General features: G+C 39.8%; 1 protein-coding gene across 1 annotated transcript; it reads right to left on the bottom strand.

Moving 5' to 3' along the window:
- Nucleotides 1-15,762: 15,762 nt before the first annotated feature.
- Nucleotides 15,763-22,250, bottom strand: LOC115229943 (E3 ubiquitin-protein ligase FANCL-like). Its single transcript, XM_029800198.2, has 4 exons — nucleotides 22,119-22,250; nucleotides 20,349-20,609; nucleotides 16,436-17,370; nucleotides 15,763-16,065 (listed from the first exon to the last, which is right to left on the bottom strand). The coding sequence occupies exons 2-3, from the start codon at nucleotides 20,595-20,597 to the stop codon at nucleotides 16,513-16,515; spliced, it is 1,107 nt and encodes a 368-aa protein (XP_029656058.1). The 5' UTR covers nucleotides 20,598-20,609; nucleotides 22,119-22,250; the 3' UTR covers nucleotides 15,763-16,065; nucleotides 16,436-16,512.
- Nucleotides 22,251-26,703: the final 4,453 nt, after the last annotated feature.

Raw genomic sequence — 26,703 nt, 5'->3', positions numbered from 1 at the left:
TCTGTCCTTGTTTGTCCTCTCTGTGTTTAGACCCTTGTGGGTAGTAAAGAAATAGGCATTTCGTCTGTCGCTACGTCCCGAGTTCAAATACCTCCGACGTCGACTTTGCCTTTCATCCTTTCGGGACCGATAAATTAAGTACCAGTGAAACACTGGGGGTCGATCTAATCGACTAGTCCACTCCCCCAAATTTCAGACCTTGTGCCTATATTAGAAAGGATTATTATTATGATTATTAAGGCTGCGAGCCGGCAGAACCGTTAGTGCGCCGGGTGAAATGCTTAGCAGCCTTTCGTCCGTCTTCACGTTCTGAGGTCAAATTCAGACTTTCGGGTCCCATGAAACAAGTACCAGTTACGCACTGGAGTCGATGTAATCTACTAGCCCCCTACCCCAAATTTCAGGCATTGTGCCTTCGGAGAAAGGATTATCATTATTATTATTATTATTATTTGCTCACACGTGTTTATGTAAATCCTCAACGTTCTTTGTCTTTGTATTGCCCGGAATACTCTTTGCTGCCCTTGTGGCCAAGAGAGAATGTAGTAGTAGTAGTAGTAGTAGTATTAGTAGTAGTAGTAGTAGTAGTAGTAGTAGTAGTAGTGGCAGTGTTGGTGGTGGTGGTGGCGGTAGCGGCGGTCTACAACAATTCGGGACATTATTTACATTATTTACATTCGACGGATATGTGTCCTCATCTTGTTTGTTGTTAACACAACGTTTTGGCTGATATGCCCTCCAGCCTTCATCAGGTATCTCGGGGAAATTTGGAACCTGGGTTCTCATTCCTAAGGTATTTTTCGATGTTATAATAATAATAATATTATTATTATTATTATTATTATTATTATTATTATTATTATTATTATTATTATTACTTGTGGAGGCGCGTGGCTTAGTGGTTAGGGTGTCAGCATCCTGATCGTATTTAGAGTGCCGTCGGTTGCTCATAGTCCTCTGCCAGCCGTGCAATACGGTCCGTAAATGTTCCATCATGACGTTCTATAAGCACTTCATTTCACGTTGCTCCAGTGCACTAAGCTGGCAAAAAGGAGTAACGCTGCGACGGACTGGCATCCCGTCCGGCTGAGGAACACACACGCCATAGAAACCGGGAAACCGGCCCCATGAGCCTGACTAGGCTTTAAAAAGGAGCATTTATTTTTTTATATTATTATCATTATTATGTTTTTCCTTCTTTCTTCAAATTTTCTTCCGTTTCTCGCCGAGTGTTTTCCATGCACCTTGGGCAGAGAAGCTCATTGTATGTATTCCCAGATTACACGCGCAAATTAACAGATAAAATATGTATTTAAAAATTAATAAATAAATAAATTCATAGATGGATGTTGTTTTCACAGCGATAATGCTCTTCTCAGTACATGAGCCGTTCCAGTTAATACGATTTTTTGCACTTCCTGTAGGGATGGTAAGCCTAGAATCATTTTCAAATAGGTTTCAGTACCTTTTTTTATCATTCCTAGAGATCTTACAATAATTGGTACTGTAGTCACCTATTATTATTATTATTATTATGTGAGAGAGCAGTTCATGCCATCAAAGTGACACTGGGGTAAAATATACGAAGCCCAATATACCCATCATGACTACCCGTCTGATAAAGGTACACCAGGCACATGCATCACAACCATATGTGCGCGACATGGTGATCTCATATCAAGATAAACAGCACATGACCTTGCAGGTGGGGCCCAGTTAGAATTTTCTTCAGGTTGAGTAGCCATCCTGCTCAAACGGTCCCTGAATAAGGGTTGCTTTAGGATGTTGAACGAAACACCTATGTTTTCCAGAGGTGAACCATTCAAACTCCAAAGAATCCCTCTCAACACATGGCCATGATGCTCCCCCACTACTTCTGCTCGTGATCAGAGATGCACATATCGTCAGCCACTAAGGGACATGCTCAACTGGTTAAGGTCAAACAACTGACAAGCAAATCTGTGGTATTGAGCAGAATATTTGCTGTAGCCCATCTTTTATACCAAGACAAAACAATGTACATGATAACACTTCCAATCAGTTAAGATCAGAAGCCATGAGAGCCACTGCCTGGTACTGCATCAGGGCATTTATTATTATTATTATTATTATTATTATTATTATTATTATTATTATTATTATTTTATGTTTGACATTTGCTTTACATTTGTACAAGTTGGCTCCAAGTCTCACCCAGAGACCTCAAGAGACAACAGGCTGGAAGTTCGTGATGTTATGCCTAGTGTGCCATATATTTGCTTTTGTATTTAGTGTTGTACTAGTGAATGTCTAAAAAAAAACATTATTATTATTATTATTATTATCATTATTATTATTATATTATTATTATTATTATTATTATTATTATTATTATTATTATTATCATTCTATGTTTGACTTTTGCTTTATATTTGTACAAGTCTCATCCAGAGACTTCAAGAGACAACAGATTGGAAGTTCGGGATGTTGTTATGCCTAGTGTGCCATATATTTGGTTTTGTATTTAGTATTGTGCTAGTGAATGTCTAAAAAAATAGTATTATTATTATTATTATTATCATTATTATTATTATTATTATTATCATTATTATTATTATCATTATTATTATTATTATCATTATTATTAATATTATCATTATTATTATTATTATTATCATTATTATTATTATTATTATTATTATTATTATATTATATTTTTTTTCTTCTTTCAAATTTGCTTCCATTTCTTGCCGAGTGTCTTCCCGACTCCTAGGGCAAAGAAACTCATAGTATACATTGGTAGGCCATTAAACTAAACTCAATAGTTCGTTCATCTTTTTTTTTAAGTTAAATTAAAATACATGGGTAGTAATAGTTCTCACATCGACAATGCTCTTCTCAATACTTGTGATGTACCAGTTAAGACATTATTATTATTATATTATCATTATTATTATTATTATTATTATATTATTATTATTATTATTATTATTATTCAGATCACTGGACATGTTTCTGAATTATTATTTCGGCGTCAATTGGCCGATGTTGTAGTCCAGTTTCTTCATTTGGTTATCTAAATAAGTTTGTATGTTGCTCAAAACACGAGTATTATTTCCCTTATAAAATAAATAAGTAAATTTTCCGTCCAATTAGTTTCTAATACCAATAAACTTGCCTTCTCAGGCGCCATGATATTGCACTTTACTCTGCCTCACAGATCGATTGGAAAAGTTTACGAATTTTGAAAATAGACAAATTCTACAGATTTAAAGATTTCTGTTTATAAGTGTGGGGAATAGCTGTGTTCAATCTCGCTGCACGGCACCTTGGACATGTTGTTTTCTACTGTGTCTTGTGAGTGAATTTGGTAGACGAAAACTATATAGTTAATATAACGCTAAGCAAAATTCTTATGTGTGTGTGTATATATACACACACACACACATATATATGTATATATATATATATTCTTTTTCTTTTTCTTTTACTTTTACTTGTTTCAGTCATTTGACTGTGACCATGCTGGAGCACCGCCTTCAGTCGAGCAACTCGACCTCAGGACTTATTCTTTGTAAGCCTAGTACTTATTATATCGGATATCTTTTGCCGAACCGCTACGGGTACATAAACACACCAGCATCGGTTGTCAAACGATGGGGGAGGGGCAAACGCACAAACATATACACACACATACATACATATACATATATGCGACGGGCTTCTTTCAGTTTCCGTCTACCAAATCCACTCACAAGGCATTGGTCGGCCCGAGGCTATAGTAAAAGACACTTGCCCAAGGTGCCACGCAGTGGGACTGAACCCGGAACCATGTGGTTAGTAAGCAAGCTACTTACCACACAGCCACTCCTGCGCCTATATATATATATAAGCGCAGGCTTCTCAATCACATGGTTCTATGCTCGGTCCAACTGCGTGACACCTTGGGTAAATGTCTGCTACTACAGCCTCGGGCCAACCAAAGCCTAGTCGGATATATATGTGTGCGTGTGTGTGTGACTTCGTATCTGTGTTTGTCACCTCACCATCACCACCACCACCATCGCTTGGCAACCGATGCTGGTGTGTTTACTTCCCCGTAACTTAGCGCTTCGGCAAAAGAGACCCGATAGAATCAGTACTAAGCTAACAAAGAATAAGTCCCTTGATCGATTTCTTCGACTAAAAAAAAGACTCTTTGAAGTGCTACTCCAGCATGGCCGCAGCTACATGACTGAAACAAGTAAAAGAATAAGAGAATGTGTGTGTGTATGTGTCTGTGTTTCTTTTTGTTACCACTCCGTAAACAAACGCAAGCCTTTAATAACATCGACGTAACTTAGAAGTTCGGCAAGAAATCGATAGAATAAATACAAGACTTTAAAACAAAACATCATAAGTACTGAGGCCGAGTTATTTCCACTTAACCCTTTAACTATCAATTTTTTTTTTTTTTTTCATATTTTTTGGCTTTGCCAGTTGTCTTATAGTATTTAAATTTTCTTCATAAGTGAATCATTTTGGAAATTACGATAATTTTTTCGAAAAGTCCCAAATGGGGATTACTGAAAAAAAAGCATATTTATCCTTTTATATTCAAAATAAACATTTTAGCTTTTTTTCAAAGCTGTAGTATCAAATGCGAATGTGTATGAAATATCAATGAATGATATAGATGGGAAATGCAAAAAATAAAAACCGTTTTCGAAACAGTCAATATTTTTGTAGTTCAAAAATTGCGACTTATGGCATAAGATGTCCTCTAGAATTAGCCAGAGCTAATAATGACAAACCTTATATTACTAAATATTGTTAAAGACTCCTCTGCTAATACAATGTACATAAGCAATTTACTTTAAATACAACGAACAACCGGCTGTGAGACTGTTTTTTTAGCAGATCTCCAAATGGGACTCATAGCCGGCAATGGGTTAAACTCTTCAATGCGGGGACCCAGCGTAATCACAGTTCAATGCCTGAAACAACGAAAGGTGAAATAAAAAGAGATCTCCAGGCTGGCATTCCAGGAAAGATGACAACGACGCACCGAAACAAAGACGTTTTAAACCATTTTATGCAAGTCGTTTGGTAAAAGTATATTTCATATTACGCGGTAACACACGCCATTAACTGCATGCAATATATAAATTAAGATATAAACTCAAATTAGGCAATCATACTGATACAGTTATATATATATATAGGCGCAGGAGTGGCTGTGTGGTAAGTAGCTTGCTAACCAACCACATGGTTCCGGGTTCAGTCCCACTGCGTGGCATCTTGGGCAAGTATCTTCTGCTATAGCCCCGGGCCGGCCAATGCCTTGTGAGTGGATTTGGTAGACGGAAACTGAAAGAAGCCTGTCGTATATATGTATATATATATATATGGGTGTGTGTGTTTGTGTGTCTGTGTTTGTCCCCCTAGCATTGCTTGACAACCGATGCTGGTGTGTTTACGTCCCAGCTTAGCGGTTCGGCAAAAAGAGACCGATAGAATAAGTACTGGGCTTACAAAGAATAAGTCCCGGGGTCGATTTGCTCGACTAAAGGCGGTGCTCCAGCATGGCCGCAGTCAAATGACTGAAACAAGTAAAAGAGTAAAAGAGTATATATATATATAGTCGCCATTATAGATCGTTAGCCACTACACACATTTTTTTCTCTCCTTGTTTTTTTCTGTGTCCCTTCCTGTAGAAGAGCATAGGCTCGAAACGTAAAAGACTTTTTTTTATTCCTGAGCGTTATACTAATACATCTGTTTGTTTTGTACACCACCTGTCTTCGTCTTTTGATTTTTTCGTAAACTCTCCATATATATATATATATATGATAGGTCAATACCTTAAAACTCGAGTTGAAGACGGGAAGGATGACTCCCCTTCACAAATACTGATAGGGCACAGAAAGTGTGTCTATAGCCAGCTGGAGGAGGTGTCTTCCTGGGGCTACAAACTACAGTAGCATCCACCCTTAGGGGTTAGCCATATTCAAATGGCAAATATACGTCACTATATATATATATATAAATACATGTAAATAAAACCCATATGGAATACGTATGGAAGGAAGTGTGAGAAAAAGAGAAATTTTTTAATACTAAAATTAAGAGCGGTTAAGAGTTTCAATTAAAAGATCCATAAAATTCGATGTTTTTTCTTAAATATATAAATGTTATATAAGGTATATAATACAGTTCGAGGAGGTCCACTTTCTACAACCGTTTCCAGAGTTTATGTCCAGGTAGAAAAATTAATAAAAATCTTACAAACCATGCAGACAATGTCCCCTTCATCAGGAATGGTATCCTCATAAAAATCACATTCTTGACATGTGTCAAGATGTAATAGAGTTAGCCCCTTCCCCAAAAAAAATTTCGGGCCTTGTGCCGAGAGTAGTAAAGGTTCTTGTAGTAGTAGTAGTAGTAGTAGTAGTAGTAGCAGCAGCAGCAACAGTAGTGGTAGTAGTAGTAGTAGCAGCAGCAGCAGCAACAGTAGTGGTAGTAGTAGTAGTAGTAGTAGTAGTAGTAGCAGCAGCAGCAGCAACAGTAGTGGTAGTAGTAGTAGTAGTAGTAGTAGTAGTGGTAGTAGTAGTAGTGGTAGTAGTAGTAGTAGTAGTAGTAGTGTAGTAGTAGTAGTAGTAGTAGTAGTAGTAGTAGTAGTGGTAGTAGCAGCAGCAGCAACAGTAGTGGTAGTAGTAGTAGTAGTGGTGGTAGTTGTAGTAGCAACAGCAGCAGCAGTAGTGGCGGTAGTAGTAGTAGTAGTAGTAGCAACAGCAGCAGCAGTAGTGGCGGTAGTAGTGGTAGTAGTAGTAGTAGTAGTAGTAGTAGTAGTAATAGCAGCAACAGTAGTGGTAGTAGTAGTAGTTGTAGTAGTAGCAGCAGCAGCTGTGGTGGTGGTGGTGGTCATGGTGGTTGTGATGGCGGTCATGGTGGTTCTGGTGGTGGTTGTAGTAGCGGCAGTAGTAGTAGTAGCTGCAGCAGCAGTAGTAGTAGCAGCTGCAGCTGCAGCAGCAGTGGTAACTGAGGTAATTTCGTTGAACTTTGGTGTACGTTACGATGTTATACGATTCAGTCTGTGAAACAGCAATGTTGAGACACCACCAGTATCGTTATCATCACTACCACCAACACCAACAACAACACCATTAATATCATCGCTACCATCCCTACCTCTGTTAACACTGGCCATTACTAGCACTAAGAAGCTGTGATAACATACAGACCGACGTTGTCATTTCTCAATGTCTGCGCAGTTCACGCATCGCTGCCCACTGGCTGAGCATGAGAAGAAAAGTAAATACAGCCAATCAATCTAAAAATAATGTTCTATTAAATACGGTAACGTGATTCAGTGAACTGATGATGTAAGGCTTTGATGACTGTTACAAGATTGCTACACTCAAAAGAGACATGGATAATAATAATAAATGCGATCGATTCAAAATGGCGTCCATTAAAAATTTATCGCTTTTTTTTTTCTTGTGTGTGTGTGAGTATATTAGTTGTTACTCTGTTTTGTCGCTTCGTAACATTGTTTTCTACAATAACGGAAGATTCGTCGTTAACTTTGATATAGTTTGGTCTATAAGGGTTGGGGTATATTTGTCGCTGTTAACTGTTGAGAAGAATCTCCAGTAAATAGATTCAACAACAAAAACACATTTTTAGGGTATATCGATTCTATTTCATTGTTTATTTGTTTCAGTAATTAGGCTACGGCCATGCTGGAGCACGGCCTTGAAGGGTTTTCAGTCGAAGCAAATTGACTCCAGTACACTTTTTTTTTTATAGTTTCGTTACCTTTTTTCTCGGCCCCTTTTGCCACACCGCTAAGTTACTGGATGTAAAGTAACACAGACACGCGCGCGCGCGCGCACACACACACACACACACACACATACACATGGTAGGTTTCTATACACTTTCTACGTCTACCAGTTTTGCTCACAACGCATTTGTCGGCCCGAGACTATAGTAGAAAAGACTTACCCGAAGCGGAACTGAACCTGAAACCACGGGATCGCAAAGCTAGTTTCTTAACCACACACACACACACATGTCTGCGCCTGTGATACAAAAATAACTATTCTAATTTAATTGCATATATGAATTTCTATTCAACCGAACGACTACTCGCAACATCAGTGAATGTCTTATTTATTTTTTCCACATTAGAGACGACGATCTCTTGTCCGTGTTCGTACCTGGCTGCGAGTTTGTGCCATTAAAAATTCTCAAAATGGTCGAAATACATCTGGTGTTCTCGTTGGTCGCTACCGGATGAATCTTTGCCTTGCTCTAATATTCATTGATTTTAACACAGTATATCCATAATAGATGTTATATCAGGGCAACAACCACAGTAACAGGCCAATCAACAATGTATGTACAATAAGTATGATACGTTGATGGTTATAGTAAAATAATAATCTGATTTGCGAACGAGCACTCGGTTTTTACTTACTCTTCTGAGTTCTTAAAACCTAAGACAACACCAGGCAAACAAAAGTACAGAGAAGGCATGCACTATCAATTACTGAAGAGCTAACAAAAAGAAACGATACCATACTTGATGATGCGAGATGCTTTTAACAGATAAGGTGAAAACGACGGTAATAGAAACGTGTGATAAACGTTTGACCAAAAAGCTTCCAAGAGAAAGAATCTCGTCGATTCTCTCATAAGAGAACCAGCATTGCAACAGAGAGCGCCGAGGCTGCAATACCGATCGCAAAAGATTTCACTGTACAGCCAACGGCCCATCCGTGTTGAAATTATCTAAACTCCACATCAACTCAGGAAAAGGAAATCTGAGATTCCATCTGCAGTCCTGGTTGAGCAATTTCCCGACACAGCAGCAGAACTGTTGCCAATAATGACAAATATCAATAAGACGGCAATCTATCAGAATCGTTTGCACACCGGGCAAAATGCTTAGTGGCATTTTGTCCATCTTTGCGTTCTGAGTTCAAATTCCGCCGTTGTTGAGTTTGTCTTTTATCCTTTAATGGTCGGCAAAATAAGTACCAGCTGAACACTGGGATCGATGTAATAAAGTTAGCCCCTCCCACAAACCTTTTGGCCTTGTAATAAAATTTGAAACCAATATTTAGATATGATGTAACAAACGGAACCAAAGATCCTCAAAGATCACAATATGGTGTAACAGAGGGGCTCAAAAAAGGTGTGACAGAGGGACAAGGTGGCGTAAAAGAGAGATTTAATATATATATGCAATGTGGGGTGGCAGTGGGGCTCTGATTTCAATATAACAGAGGACATGCTAATGTCTTATTTAGCGGAGAAAATTACCGATCACGTAACAAAATGTATCAATTATTTCAAGATGATTTGACAGAGAGGGAGAGAGAGAGAGAGAGAGAGAGAGAGAGAGAGATAGAAAGAGAGAGAGAGAGATTGTTGTAACAGGAGGACTCACTGATAATGTAAGCGAGATAGGAGATATATAGATCTCAATATGATGTAATAGAGGGACATGATGGCGATGTAACAGAACTTAGTGATGATGTAACTCAAATGATTTCAGGGTAGCATACCAATAGGATTCATTGATATTGAAATGAAGAGATTCAATTATCGTGTGATTGCAGTCTCTCGTAGTCTGAGAACTACGGTTCTACGACTTCTTCCTGAACGACCGGCACAAATGATTTGTTTATAGGGATCAAATTTATGTGCTGTGCGTTAACTCACTTTTTCCATCAAATCAATGTTGCCAGAATAGGTGCACGGTGCACCACATGTCAAAGCAACATGAGATGAAGTGTTTTGCTCAAGAACACGACACACTACCCGATCAAGGAATTGAAACCACGATCTCTCGATCATGAGCGCAGCACTCTGACCACCAGACCGTGCGATTTCGACCAATGACCGTATATGAGGGAAGAAAAAAACAAGTAACTGGTTGCAGAATAGTGTAGGAGTGAGGTCCACTGGTTTTATGGTTGATTCTGATAAAATAAAGTATTATAGAAGTACTGGAGTCTATATAAATGACTTCTGCTTAACCATCTGTTCATCAATTTCTAACCTTGTGCGTATGTAAGAAAAGGTAAAGACACCCTTCAGTCATGAATGACAATGAGATCGCACCTAGAAAGTTCCTCTCCGAGGAACAAGTCCGAGCAAGGCTGTTTATGGAAGACCAGCAGTTTCCCATGTATACCAGCCTCCTCTTTCTATGCCACCGATGTTATCCAAGGGAAAGGCAAAGGCTAATATAGCTTGGTACCAGTGACGTCGCGACACGTTTCTACAGTTGAGTGAACTAGAGCAACGTGAAATAAAGTGTCTTGTTCAAGAACACAACACACAACCCGGTCCGGGAATCGAACTCAATACTGCATGATCGTGAGACCGATGCCCTAACCACTGAACATATGTAAGAAACAAGTAATACAACGTAGGTTATAATAAAATAAAGAAAGTACGAATGTATAAGACACTAGGTGCATGGAACTCTCAGATCAAATCAGGCGTCGCTCAACCTTGCTGCTCATTCTTTAGAGATTGGTTTTAAAAAATGTCTTGAAATATTTTTTCAGGTCCTTTGCATTACCCTAATTTCTGACTCCACTGTGACCTAAAATGGAGACTTACGAGAGTCGGCTGAAAAGTTCATAGCTGCCAAAGATAGTCTCATGAAATCTGGCCAAATGAGGTTTTTTTTTTCAACATAGTCTCCTTTGCGATTCACACACTTCTTCCATCGATGTTAAGAGTGCTTGGATCCCATTAGTGAAAAAGCCTTCATCCTGTTGGTCAAAAATCTCAACAGCAGATATGACGTCACCATCACTGCGATACTGGTTCCCAGCCAAGTGTATTTACATGTTGGGGAACATATGATAATCAGAGGAGGCCAAATCAGGAGAAAAAGGGATGCTGATCAACGAGTTCAAAACCATAGTCACACATAGCAGCCATTGAAACCAAGGACTTGTGTGCTGGAGCATTGTCCGGATGAAACAAGGCCCTTTTTGTCAGTTTTCCTGGACATTTGGTCTCGTAATCTACTGCCCACCTCAACACTATACTTAGGTGTTATTAACAGAATCCACTCTGTCGCAAGCATACGGCCCATGTCTCCAGCTCGAAGATACGTCCTTTCCATACTCCCTACCAGTGTCGGAGGTCTTGTGAAGAGTTGTGAAAACTACGTTTCCTCTTCACTAAAATCTCTCTATATATATAGCTGCAGTTGTCTATGTGGCAGGTTTGGTAGCCTTCAACTAGCACTATCTCCTCCGAGACCCTGCGGCGCAAGTTGACCAAAATTGAGAGTATGATAGAAGAAGGCTTGCTCTTCCTTCCGTAGAAGAAAAATTCAAATCGGACCATGTTAACACCAAAAATGATTTACATCAAAATGGTGCTTTTTTTCTATGAAAATCCCTATTTTTTACGAATTTTTGACTGCTGTATCGCTATTTTTCGGTGTATTTTAACTAGAAAAATGTTCACTTAAAGAGAATAACAAGCTACATAATGCGAATTTTTTACTTTTCAAAAATTCCGTTTTCTAAAGGGTTAAAAAGAAAACAAACCCGAGCAACACTGCTAGTATTTATTAATAACGTATTTAGTTCTGCTTAAGAGTGACTTAACAATAGCTTGAAACGAGCATTGAAACGACCAATGTCATTGTTATTCATTTATTCATTAATTCATTGTCGTCTGCTCTCACTTTTCCTTCATAAAACTGCTGATGATAAGAGTTTATGAGAGAGACAGACAGTTAGACTAATTCCATACGTATGAAAATGACATCTTGTTCATTATTCTTTACACATAAGTGATAGCGCTTTCTAATTTTGGCACAAGGCCAGCGAGGGTTTTAGTCCATTACATCGACCCCAATACTTAAATCGTACTTATTTAATCCACCTCGAAAGGATGAAAGGCAAAATCGACTACGACGACACTTAAACTCAGAATGTAAAGCCTCGAAATCAGAATATAAAAGCCCCGAAAGAAATACCTAAACACAGGGGGGACAAACAAGGACAGACAAACGGATTAAGTCGATTACATCGACCCCAGTGCAGAATATAAAAGCCCCGAAAGAAATACCTATTTCTTTACTACCCACAAGGAGCTAAACACAGACAGGACAAACAAGAACAAACAAACGGATTAAGTCGATTATATCGATCTCAGTGTGTAACTGGTACTTCTTTAATCGACACCGAAAGGATGAAAGGCAAAATCGATCACGGCGACACTTGAACTCAAAATGTAAAGCCTCGAACTCAGAATATAAAAGTACCCGAAAGAAATAATGCTAAGCAATTTTTCGGAAGAGTTACGATAAAGGGAAATAACTTGGATTGGCAAAAGTAGAGTTACGTACCATACTGGCAGCACCACAATTGAACATTTTACATTCCTTTTGATTTGCTCATTAATATTTATGGGGGAATGACTGACTTCGTGATCTTGCTCGATTAATCGTTTACTGCTATTTTGATGAAAAAAAGTTTTGGATCTTTTCGGTTTGAACGGCAGTTTTTAACATAATTTCTAGGTAACTAAAAAATTGTAAACTCCGTATACTGGTAGAATGTGTTTATAAAACATCTTTTTCTCTTGGCTTTCTTGAGAAAATTCTATAGTTTGTAAGATATTTGTTGTTTTTTTTCTTCAATTTCTGCAATTTCAACCTATCACTGACGTCTATTGAGGTAAAAAAAACATTCTGTGCCGTATGAATATGTCCCTCGTTCTACCAGTATACAAAGTTTAAAAGTGTTTAGTTACGTGGAAATTATTTTTAAAAAACTGCCGTTCAAACCAAAAAGATCCCAGCAATTTTAAGGGAGAGGCAAGTCGATTACCAGTGCTCAACTGGTACTTATTTTATCGACCCCAAAAGGATGAATGGCAAGTCGACCTCAGAGGAATTTGAACTCAGAAGGTAAAGATAGACAAAATGCCACTAAGCATTTTCTCCCAGCTTGTCGCCTTAGTGGGTGCAAACATTGGTTTCAAATTTTGGTACAAGGCCAGAAAGGTTTGAGGAACAGGGTAAATCGATCACCTCAACTGGTACTTATTCTGGTCAAACTAAAGCGTTTGACACGAGAAAAAATAATAGTGCAATAGGTGTACAACAATATTTAGTAAACGAATATGAAATTTCTTTTTCAGAAATATTAAATTTCTAAATATCTCATAGAGATATGTACGGTGGTGGGGCGATATAATAGTTGTATACTGTCAATTTAACGTGACAGTAGGGGGATTACACCACCACTGTTTAGCCCTAGGAAGCATTGAACGCTTCCTGTCGCTTCGACACTCTTACGAAGAGGAGACTAGCTGTTGGGGGTATTTGTTTCCCCTTCGTAAATATATATATTGTCCGAAAAACCTTCATCGGCGAAGATATGAAAGAAGTGTATTGGAAGCACTCCGTCGGTTACGACGATGAGGGTTCCGGTTGATCCGAATCAACGGAACAGCCTGCTCGTGAAATTAACGTGTAAGTGGCTGAGCACTCCACAGACACGTGTACCCTTAACGTAGTTCTCGGGGATATTCAGCGTGACACAGAGAGTGACAAGGCCGGCCCTTTGAAATACAGGTACAACAGAAACAGGAAGTAAGAGTGAGAGAAAGTTGTGGTGAAAGAGTACAGCAGGGATCACCACCATCCCTGCCAGAGCCTCGTGGAGTTTTAGGTGTTTTCACTCAATAAACACTCACAACGCCCGGTCTGGGAATCGAAACCGCGATCCTACGACCGCGAGTCCGCTGCCCTAACCACTGGGCCATTGCGCCTCCACTAAATATATATAAGGACACAGTAAGTGTGTTGAAGCCGACAGGAAGCGTTTGATGCTTCCTAGGGCTAAACAGCGGTGGTGTAATCCCCTACTGTCACGTTAAGTTGACAGTATACAACTATTATAAATTTCTTTTTGTTTTAAGAAATCTCAAAAAACTGCTTAATCCTTTAGTATTCAAACCAGCCATATCAGGTCCAAATATTCTACTTGTTCTATGATCAAACTGACCAGATCAGACCTCTCACACCTACCCAACAATGTTATTTTAAAAATAAACATTCACAGAGCTGCAAGATAATGTACGATAAACTCAAAACAATGTGAAATTAGCAAGCATTACTTTCAACAGAGTAATCTGAATGCTGAAGGGTTAAAAAAAGACAATTGCTAAAAGAACAACAGTAGTATAGCATAACAGCCATGGTATATTGTAGTTAGCAATGGTTTATTGAAAGAACAATGGTATACTGGTATAGTTTAGTAACAGTGGGATATTGTCATAATGGTAGTGTTCAATGAAGTGTGGTCAAAATGATATATAGTAACACTGGTATATTATTGTAGTAACAGTAATATACTGAGGTAGTGCCAGATATTGTGATAAAAGTGATATAATGTAGCAGCAATGGTGTGTGTTGTTAAGCAACAAGATGGGTAAGGGTGATTAGGTGATAGTCTAGGGCTTAGAGGCAGGAGACCCCAGACCTTGGGAAAAAAAAAAACTTTGGTTGTTTTTTTTGTAGTCAAGAGCTCTTCGTTGACACCCAACACCACTGGGAGGTGGCCCTCGAAGTCGCTGGAAATGGAGATCTCCAGGTCCAAATTCCTGAACAGCAATGGTGTGTTGTGGCTATAGTGGTGTTATTGGTATATAACTGGTGTATTGTTTTAACAGTATAGTGTAAAAGTAGTGGTATATTGTAATGGCAGTGGTATAGTATTGTTTGTTCCTTCGCGAGCCATGCCTGGCTTATAAGGGCCGGTTTCCCGGTTTCCTTGGTGTATAGGTTTCCAACCTGGACAGGACGACGGTCTGTCACAGGTGAGCTGCAAGATGCAGGAGGAAAGAGTGAGAGAAAGTTGTGGTGAAAGAGTCAGAAGTTTGCCATTACCTTCTGCCGGAGCCACGTGGAGCTTAGGTGTTTCACTCATAAATACACACACCACCCGGTCTGAGATTCAAACCCGCGATCCCTCGGCCGCGAGTCCACTGCTCTAACCACTAGGCCATGCACCTCCACAGTGGTATAGTATAAAAGTGGTATATTGTGACAGTGATATATTGTAGTAATAGTGGTATAGAGGTATATATATATATATACATATATATATATATCAATCAGTGAAAGGTCCTTCTGAGCCATTTGGTCATGTATCCACCTAACACAACCATTATGATATGCCCTTCAGGAACATATATATATATATATATATATATATATATATATAACAACTCTTTGACCCAGTCTGCCTGACTGACAACAGCTTCCACACTTACTTCACAGTTCATTGGTTAACAGCAGCAAAGCTTCTTGTATCTTGTATCACCACCATTCCTATCTTCTCCCTAGCTACTCCCACCCCTTCTTTTATGGGGTAGCCATGTGTCTCTTTCCTATAACAAGACAACCGCTTGTACCTCTTATTTCTGTATTGCCCATAAGGGGCCAAACATAGAGGGAAAAAAACAACGACAGACAAAGGGATTAAGTCAATTACATCAACCCCAGTGCGTAACTGGTACTTAATTTATCGACCCCAAAAGGATGACAGGCAAAGTCGACCTCAGCAGAATTTGAACTCAGAACATAAAGACAGACAAAATAGCATTAAGCATTTCGCCAGGCGTGCTAACGTTTCTGCCAGCTCACCACCTTCTTGTACTTCTATCACACTTCGACCTCCTAACAGCTGGCATAAAGCCACCTCCCCACCTTTCAAATACTCCTCCCTCTTATTTAGAGGGGGCTTTCTTTTTCTGTTTTTTCCTGTTTTCCCATTCTTTACTTGACTTGTGAGTTACTTGGTGACTTTTCGAGTGCCAGTCATATGAAAAAGTACCTGGAACACACTGTAATGGGGTTGGCATTGGGAAGGGCATCCAGCCAAAGAAATTATGCCAAAAGCTGACACTAGAGCTCAGCACAGCCCTACAGCAAGCTGGGTTCTGTCAAACCATCCAACCCATGCCACCATGGAAAACAGATGCGATTATATATAAATAATCGCTAAATTAAAGTATTTGAAAGGATTTATGATAACTACTGAGAAGCTCTTTTTTACTTGTTTCAGTCATTTGACTGTGGCCATGCTGGAGCACCGCCTTTAGTCGAGCAAATCGACCCCAAGACTTATTCTTTGTAAGCCTAGTACTTATTCTATCGGTCTCTTTTGCCGAACTGCTAAGTTACGGGGATGTAAACACACCAGCATTGGTTCTCAAGTGATGTTGGGGGAACATACACACACACACATACATATGACGGGCTTCTTTCAATTTCCGTCTACCAAATCTACTCACAAGGCTTTGGTCGGCCCGGGGCTATAGTAGAAGACACTTGCCCAAGGTGCCACGCAGTGGGACTGAACCCGGAACCATGTGGTTGATAAGCAAGCTGCTTACCACACAGCCTCTCCTATGCCTATTTAGAAAATAAATTCCAACAATAACATCATAGGGATAATGATAAACATTCATGTTACTGTAATTACAAACAGTTTAATCTGCAGATGTAGTAACAGTAACTGTTAAAGGTTTCATGCATATTGGGCATTCCCCAAACACCATGTTATAACTATAACGACTAGATGGCAGAGTTTTTAACCATTCATAGAGGCACGACTGGTGATAAGGTTGACCACACTGGGCGCTTTCACACACTTTGCTTGGCAGTTCCATGCCAAGTCGATAAGAATAGCAAATACCACATTCCCCAAGAAATTCTTCCTTCTTCGTGAAAGCCGGAGAAGGAAACTCGATCTCCAGTAAATTCTCAAGATTCTGAAGAACATTTATGCCCATGTCCCATTTCTGGAGATTCGTGTTTAGATTTTGCTTAAGTGGATCGACCACACTCTCGGCACCAATGAACTGACACTGGACGAAGTTCTGGGGTTCGTCAGGATCAAATATTACCTGGAGAGATGAATTTGGACTTAGAGCTATTCTTCGAAACGTAGCGCTATATGTAGGCTTCTCGGGTTCCAAAACCCATGTTTTTTTGTCGATTTCTTCCATGGCATCCCAGAACATCTGATAAGATTGGATCACTCTTTCAAACTGGGTATAAAGATCAATCAGTTTACTATTTGGATTCCAGGTGTATTTAAACATTTTTGGAAGGTCAGTAACACAGGTAGGTTGTACCCGAGGGTGTTCAGCATGAAGTTGTATCTTCAATATATGAGTGCGCCCTTCATCGTCTTCCTTGCTGAGATGCAGTTTTTTGAAAGCAGGACCAATATAGACCAATTTATCCCAGCCTAGTTGCTTCAACTCATTAAGCAATCGATTCGGTACTCGAAAAAACTGTTCTGATGATCTGTTAGGTTTTTCAACAACTTTTTCAAGAAGAACCTGCAAGAAAAAAACAATTTCCAATTAAATTCTTTCTATTATAAATTCATTTATCTCAAGATCATTCACATAAATTTGTAGGCTTAAGCATTTCTTTTCGGTTTGAACAGCAGTTTTTTCTAGCGGTGTCATATGAAATTGTCACCCATAATTATGACCCTAGTACCGATCTATTGCATTTCAATCTGTTTTAGGGTTAGGGTTAGGTGTAGGGGAAGGGTATCTTTTTTCTTCACATATGTAAATAAACCCAATCTGTTTCTTAAACGAGGGACATATTCATACAGCACGGAATGTTTTTTTACCTGAACAGACATCAGTGATTGGTTGAAATTGCAGAAATTGAAGAAAAAAAACAACAAATATCTTACAAACTATAGAATTTTCTCAATAAAGCCAAGAGAAAAAGATGTTTTATAAACACATTTTACCAGTATACGAAGTTTAAAATTTTTTAGTTACCTAGAAATTATGTTAAAAACTGCTGTTCAAACCGAAAAGATCCGCTTAAGCTAGTAGACTTGGTACATCAAATCTCTTCAGCCAAGCCCTCATCGACTTTTTCAAGTTCCACTTTAAAAGCAAATTGAGAGAAGAGAGAGAATTTCTGCCTCTCGTTAAATTTATTGAAAGCTGGGTGAATGTGGTGAGGATGGCCTGCGAGAATGGGCCGACTCTCAACTTTGGTTTGTAAACTGGAGGAGCTGAGAAGGAGAGAGGCACCTACTGAGGTGCATCTGATGGTTAGAATAACCAGACTGTGTGGGGTTCCTTGGTTGTCCCTGTAAAGAACTCCCTACCTTTGGGGAATTTTTATTATTTGTTTTGTTTATTGTTACTTATTGTATACACGGCATTGTTCAAAACCCCGGTGTATACTGAGTCCAACAACAGATGTCTTTTATGTCATCAGCTACAGAATATATTCAAAGTGATGCATGTTGTGCCCCTTGACAAAGTGCTCTAAATAGTGCATTTTTTAAAAACTAAGTCAAAGAGCCCACATTTGACCTAGTGGTAAGGATGATGGCTTCACGATAAAAAAAGTTGTGGGCTCAGTTCCTGGATTAGGTGATGTATTGTATCTTTAAGAAAGACCCTTTAATTCATGCTAGTGCATGCATATACAGCTGCGTGCGTGTGCACATACATGCAAGTACTGTCCAAATCTCCGACCAATCACTTACAACTAGCTGGCATTCAATTGGCGTATCAACTTTCGGGCATTTTGTCACTTCTATTGATTTTTTAATGGCTTTGCAGGGTGACTGGGGAAATGTAAAGATGTGCACGACCATCCTTGGACGGTTTTGAATGACCATAGAAAGTGTGATCCCTCTAACTGAAAAATTGTGGATTTGTATAAAGAACACGGACACACACACACACACAGACATTTTACCGTTTATATATATAGAGATTGCCCCACTTTACTCTGCTGTAAATGAATCTCAGCTGAGTGCTAGTACAGCTCTCTCTCTCTCTCTCTCTCACACTCTCTCTCTCACTCTCTCTCTCTCTCTCTCTCTGACTGTCACTTCTTCGATGCTCAGCTGGATCACAGGTAGGAGGATCAGGTGATGTGATGTGTCTATGTCTATTCACAACTACAGAGGCACCCAAAAAATTTTAGCAAAAGCATGATTTTTTTGCTCCAAAATCACACTTGCTCCTGAGTACAGCTGTGTTCAATAGGCACAGTATAATGCTTGTACCAGAATCATTAAGTGATGGCACATTTCATTACCACAATCATTCAGTCACTAAAAATACTCCCGGTCCAAGATTCTGCAGCAGATGATTTTACATCTATTACTTCTATACTATTAGGTTGTCCGAAAAGTTTGTGCCGGTTTTTAAAGGAAAGAAAAAGCTCAATAAATACTTGACATTACATTTTTAATCAACCAAATATGAACCATTTTGTTGCACAAAGCGTCTCCATCTTTCCTTTAACTTGAAAATACCCTCTTCCCAGAATTGAGGTGGTTTCATGGCAAAGAATTCATCAAGGTATCTTTTTACGTCATCCAAGGAATTGAAATTTTTACCATTAAGATTATTCTACAGAGACCTGAATAAGTGGAAATCCGAAGGAGCAATATCTAGTGAATATGGAGGGTGGGGTAACACATCCCAGCCGAGCTGCAGCAATTTTTGTCTGGTTCCCAAAGCATCAAGTAGCGAAAATGAACTTTCTTATCTTCCATTTTAAAGGGTTACAGAATTAACACAGGTTATAGGAACATAAGCCTTCTTCCATGAAAAGATAGCTTAAACTGTGCTCTAAATGGAGGTGTAGTCAAATCCTATTTTATGGACTCGACCATGTTCTATAATAAGTCGAAAGGCAAGCTGCTATAAATCGGCAAGAACTTTGCGGACAACCCAATAAACCTGCTTGTGACTACCTTAACTAAAAGTGATCATCATCATCCTCATCATCGTTAAGCGTCCGCTTTCCATGCTGGCATGGGTTGGACGGTGCAACTGGGGTCTGGGAAGCCAGAAGGCTGCACCAGGCCCAGTCTGATCTGGCAATGTTTCTACGGCTGGATGCCCTTCCTAACGCCAACCACTCCATGAGTGTAGTGGGTGCTTTTTACCTGCCACCGGCACAGGTGCCAGACGAGGCTGGCAAACGGCCACGATCGGATGGTGCTTTTTACGTGCCACCGGCACAGTGGCCAGGCGAGGCTGGCAAACGGCCACGATCGGATGGTGCTTCTTACGTGCCACCGGACACGGAGGCCAGGCGAGGCTGGCAACAGCTACGATCGGATGGTGCTTTTTATGTGCCAAACCCCACCAAAATTTCATTGTAACATCAATAACAGGTTCAGGATTTGATTTCGCCAAAACTAGCCTAACACCATAAAGGTCCAGTCCTAGCTGCAGCATGATGGTTTTGTGTGCTTTAAAGATGATGATGAATGAAGGTAGCTAGTGTAACATGTAAAAAAATGGTTCAAACATACCTTCAATTCCTGTAGAAAAGCTGTAACACTTGGGCACTGGCTTAGGCGCTGTTTGATCAATGGTTGGTGCTCAATTAAAAGATAGTAAAGATCAGGCTGAAACTTTAGCTCAGCTTCCCGGAGAGAACCATCAGGGGGTAGAGTGAGAGACAAGCGGAAATTCTGATTCATGACACCGATATAACCATCGTAGAATGTGCCTTCTTTGTTCATACAAACCATCTGTGGACATACTTCCCACAAATCCATTAAACAGCATCCCTAAAAAAAAAAAAGAAAAAATATAGGCGCAGGAGTGGCATATAGGTACAGGAGTGGCTGTGTGGTAAGTAGCTTGCTTACCAACCACATGGTTCCAGGTTCAGTCCCACTGCATGGCATCTTGGGTAAGTGTCTTCTACTATAGCCTCGGGCCGACCAAAGCCTTGTGAGTTGATTTGGTAGACAGAAACTGAAAGAAGCCCGTTGTATATATATATATATATATATATATATATATGTGTGTGTGTCTATGTTTGTGTGTCTGTGTTTGTCCCCCTAGCATTGCTTGACAACCGATGCTGGTGTGTTTACGTCGCCGTCACTTTGTGGTTCGGCAAAAGAGACCGATAGAATAAGTACTGGGCTTACAAAGAATAAGTCCTGGGGTCGATTTGCTCGACTAAAGGTGGTGCTCCAGCATGGCCGCAGTCAAATGACTGAAACAAGTAAAAGAGAGAGTAAGAGTATACATACAAGTACGTATGTGTGTATGTATGTATTTCGTTTTTGTATTTGGTTTGCAAGATTCTTTGGGGAAAGTCATTCTCTTTTAGTGCCTTATTATTTAACACTTACTGGTTCGATTTCCACTCATTTAAGGTACTGAAAGAGAAAGACTCTTCCCAGAAAGAATAACATATATATACGTTGTGTGTGTTGTGTGTGTGAGAGTATTAATCAAAATGTACAGTATTGTATATCTATTACGGCCGATATTATACAGGGTAGACAGAAAATTAGTATTTAAATCACACACACACTTGTTCATGGTCAAAAGACTGGATTTTATCTAAAATTTACGCTTCCTACAAAAACTTACTCTTTTGCCAAAGTTATTGTATACGTATGCAGTGTTTTACTATTAAGATGACAACGGCAAAGTACTAAACATATGTACAAATTTGGGCAAACTTCGGTATAGGTACCGGAAGTACCCGATACATTTCAAGAAAGTGTTTTTTTTTAATATATATATGGGGGGGGTAGGGTGTGTTAGGGTTAGGTTTACAGTTAGGGGTGGGAGAAAAGGGTTTCTGTTATCTTCAGAAATGTAAACAAAGCCACTTCCGGTACTTACGGTACCTATACCGAAGGATCGCCCAAATTTGTTAAAAGTTGTCTCTTCCCTGAAGTTTTGTTTCTGTGCTTATTGTCTTCGTAACGTGGCGAAGGTAAAGAATACGCACACCCGGTGTTTAGGGTAAGAATTAGGGTTACGCCGAAAACAGGTGGCGTGCGTATTCTTTACCTCCGTTACACACATATACACACGTGTGTGTGTATACACGTACACAAGCAGAGTTAGAAAGTAATATAAATTGTATATATACAAAAAGAGTGGAAAATACAATTTTGTGTAGACAGATAGAAGAGTTATCGATGTTCCTATGATATCAAATCATTATATTGTTAATATGATGAACTATTTAACCAGTTAGAAACCAGAGGTTGAGTTTGTTATCTTGACTTACAATTAAAAAGAAATAATAATTATGAGAAACAACTTACACAAGTTCTTTGAACACAAATGTACGTAATATTATTTCCCGCTAAATTATAAATGAAGGGAGATTACTGGTATCACAATAACAAGTTATTTCCCTTTGACAAGTAATGCCAATAACTGGAATAAAAACGATTTGTAAGCAATTCTAAAGTAAAATATTCTGTTGTGTCTGGGGAGAGTCATTTTCTTTTTGTGCTTTATAATGTAACACACGCACCGGTAAAATTTCCACTTATTTCTTATTTTTATTATCCTAAAATTTTCGTTGCGTCGAATCTTTTCGGTTTGAAAAAAAAACATTCTGTGCCGTATGAATATGTCCCTCGTTTAAGAAACAGATTGGGTTTATTTACATTTGTGAAGAAAAAAAGATACCGTTCCCCCCACCCCTAACCCCAACCCTAAAACAGATTGAAATGCAATAGATCGATACTAGGGTCATAATTATGGGTGACAATTTCATATGACACCGCTAGATAAAACTGCTGTTCAAACCGAAAAGATCCGTTGCGTCTTCCAACCTTGACTATTGAAAAGGTTGCAAGACGTAACGAAAATTTTAGGATGTGTTACATTATAAGGCACAAAAAGAAAATGACTCTCCCCAGACACAACAGAATATGCTTTAACGCACGAACTCATATAAAGAATCTTGCAAACCAAATCCAAAAACGAAATAAAGTAAAATAATTTGACGGAAAAGAAAAAGGCCTAAATTTTCAGAAAGAATTCTCTAACGAAAAATTCCACTCAAACCTTTAGATTTTTTTCCTCTTTCGAGCTTTACATTGAATTTCTTATTCAATAGACTTTTTTCAATGGAATATTAGCACTTGTTTTTTGTAATTGTTCTCGTTTTTTGAATGACCATAAAGACTTTATTCACCAGACAGCAAAAAATAAAAACATGGAAAATATTCCTTAGAGTTACATTCAAAAGACCGGTTCGTAGTGTTAGGCTCGACAACAAATCACATCCCATGGACCAAGCCCAAAGAGCGCAAAGAACCGGAAGAAATACCGTAAGACATCTCATTCGGCACTCAAACGGTTCTGCTTATTCATTTTTACTGTATATATTGCCCTTGATCTTTACGGGCATGGGTACATTGAAATTCCGACGTCTGGCAGCTGACTTGGCAGACACCCACAAAATTATTAACCACTCTAGGCACAAGGCCCGAATTTTTGGGGGAGGCGGCCAGTCGATTAGATCGACCCCAGTACGCAACTGGTACTTAATTTATCGACCCCGAAAGGATGAAAGGCAAAGTCAACCTCGGCGGAATTTGAACCTAGAACGTAACGGCAAACGCAATACCTATTTCTTTACTACCCACAAGGGGCTAAACACAGGGTGACAAACAAGGACAGACAAACGGATTAAGTCGATTATATCGACCCCAGTGTGTAACTGGTACTTAATTTATCGACCCCGAAAGGATGAAAGGCAAAGTCGACCTCGGCGGAATTTGAACTCTCAACGTAACTGCAGACGAAATACCGCTAAGCATTTCGCCCGGCGTGCTAACGTTTCTGCCAGCTCGCCGTCTAATGATGGATTCTTCCGTCGAAGATAATGTATGAGAGTCCAGCTTTTGCCGAACGACCTACACAAGCGATTTGTTTCTAATGATCAAATGTTCGTGCCGCACATTAGCTCAATCTCTCTCGACTTCCTCCCTTACTTCTACTATTTCTGGGGGCTGGTCTAAAATCCTCTGCTCTGCCTGCAGTAGCAGGTTGAGCGTTTGTCCAGTCCAATATGTATTCTCTGTGACGATAGCCTGCAGGAGGTTTATATTATCCTCACTGTTTACGAGGACTGCCGCCATCAAGCACATAGGGTTTACTGCGGGTGGAACTCTTGATATTCAAACCTTAGATGTTCTCATTCCCATGTTTGAACAGGTGCACCGTGTACCACGCGTCGGGTGTCGAAGCATTCGCAGAGCAATGCGAGATGAAGTGTTTTGCTCAAGAACATAACGCACCATCTGGTCTAGGAATTGAAATCACGATCTAGCGATCATCAGTTCAACATCCTAACCACTAAGCCGTCATAATAATGATGATAATGATATTGATTATGAATTTATTGTATATAGTGCTCAAGTGCACTACAGCTCATCAGAAAAAAGCAGCCAAAAGTTCATGAACAGTACATAGAATAATGCACAGGAAGTGAACAGTGAATGGGCCTTTTAAAAAAATGCCTCAGAGCATTTGTCCGTCGTACGAACGATTCTAGCAGTTCGCCGCCTTCTTTGTAACTCTAATAACCTTTAATGTTAATTTTGTACTTAAAAATCCGGACATTCAAAAGCTTGTTATTTGGTCTTGATCAGAGCTGGCCAACCTGAGACTTGCAGGCCGCATGCAGCCCGCTTGATACTTTCTTGAAATGGATTTATCTAAACAAATGTTTTTAAAATTTTATCAAAAATTAAAGGTTGTAAGAAAAAGCAAAAAATATATATATACTGTTTTTGCAACGAAAATATTTAACGTTGAGGTTTGTGTGACACATAGCTAGCTAGAGGCGATGGCCTCTTGGAGCTAATCAACAGCATTCGTCCTATTTTCCTGGACTGCCTGGCGATAACTATTAAGGTCATTTATTTATTGTTGTAATAATAGCATGAGTAAGCAAAATGCTTTCAATTCTGTCAGTATACAAGCGACGCTCAAAAAAATTTCTGTGATTAAAGTGACCCGCAATGTAATTCGAGTTGGCCAGGCCTGGTCTAGATTAATCGTCAGTCCAGTCATTTACACATAGTTATCTTTAAAAGTGCACTATTTCGATATTCAATGTCGCTGACCGTGATATTACCTGCATAAAGATGCACCACAATGCTATAGGCGCAGGAGTGGCTGTGTGGTAAGTAGCTTGCTAACCAACCACATGGTTCCGGGTTCAGTCCCACTGCGTGGCATCTTGGGCAAGTGTCTTCTGCTATAGCCCCGGGCCGACCAATGCCTTGTGAGTGGATTTGGTAGACGGAAACTGAAAGAAGCCTGTCGTATATATGTATATATATATATATATGTGTGTTTGTCTGTGTTTGTCCCCCTAGCATTGCTTGACAACCGATGCTGGTGTGTTTACGTCCTCGTCGGCAAAAGAGACCGATAGAATAAGTACTGGGCTTACAAAGAATAAGTCCCGGGATCGATTTGCTCGACTAAAGGCGGTGCTCCAGCATGGCCGCAGTCAAATGACTGAAACAAGTAAAGAGAGAATGCTCTACTGCAGCTCTATGGAGAATGCTTTTTATAGTTTCAACTTCTGCGGTTATGTCTACACTACACGTTCAGTGTGTAGATTGCTAAACGTAGCAAAATGAAATAACAGTAGAAAACTGGTGTACACAGCTAGTTGCACATCATGACACCATGTAGCTACTGAGCTTCAGAATTACAAACCTGTGTACGTATTGGTGAAGTCGACGGTGGTGATGGCGACGGTTGAGATGATGGCGACGAGCTGGCAGAAATGGCGGCGAGCTGGCAGAAACGTTAGCACGGCGGGCGAAATGCTTAGCGGTATTTCGTCTGCCGTTACGTTGTGAGTTCAAATTCCGCCGAGGTCGACTTTGCCTTTTATCCTTTCGGAGTCGATAAATTAAGTACCAATTACGCACTGGGGTCGATGTAATCGACTTAATACCTATGTCTGTCCTTGTTTGTCCCCTCTGTGTTTAGCCCCTTGTGGGTAGTAAAGAAATAGGTATATCGTCTGCCGCTACGTTCTGAGTTCAAATTCCGCCGAGGTCGACTTTGCCTTTCATCCTTTCGGAGTCGTTAAATTAAGTACCAGTTACGCACTGGGGTTGATGTAATCGACTTAATACCTATGTCTGTCCTTGTTTGTCCTCTCTGTGTTTAGCCCCTCGTGGGTAGTAAAGAAATAGGTATATCGTCTGCCGCCACGTTCTGAGTTCAAATTCCGCCGATGTAGACTTTGCCTTTCATCCTTTCGGGGTCGATAAATTAAGTACCAGTCACGCACTGGGGTCGATGTAATCGACTTAATACCTATGTCTGTCCTTGTTTGTTCCCTCTGTATTTAGCCCCTTGTGGGTAGTAAAGAAATAGGTTGAGATGATGGCGACGGTGATGGAGACGTCCTGCGTTGCAGGTGTATGTTAGCGTCGTCGTTGGCTGGACTGGTCGTCTGTCGCCAGAACTGGAACTGGTTGAGTAGCTCTGTAGTCAGAGGTTAGCCCTGAGAAGGACTGGAACCTAAGGCGGTGTTGCTGGAACATGGCTGAGTAACTCTGTGGTCAGAGGGTTAGTCCTGAAAAGGACAGGAACCAAAGACCTGGAGTAGTGAATGCTGGCGCCTTATAAATCCTGGGGTAGGCTCAAACAAGGACAAAGAAAAACAGTGTCACGGGACTATATCTGAAGGCTGTGATTGGTTGGCTTACACACTGGCGCGAATTAAGTCAAGAGACAAACAGCGCCAATGCCAACCAATCAGAGCAGTGGACACAACAGGGTTCAAATAGCCGAAGACGGTTGTTATCTAACACTTCTAATATATCTCTCAAACAGTGAGGATGTCAGCTACGCTACAAA

Source organism: Octopus sinensis, unplaced genomic scaffold (assembly GCF_006345805.1).
Source record: "Octopus sinensis unplaced genomic scaffold, ASM634580v1 Contig13934, whole genome shotgun sequence".
Taxonomy (NCBI): domain Eukaryota; kingdom Metazoa; phylum Mollusca; class Cephalopoda; order Octopoda; family Octopodidae; genus Octopus; species Octopus sinensis.
This window is presented reverse-complemented; position numbering and strand designations above follow the sequence as displayed.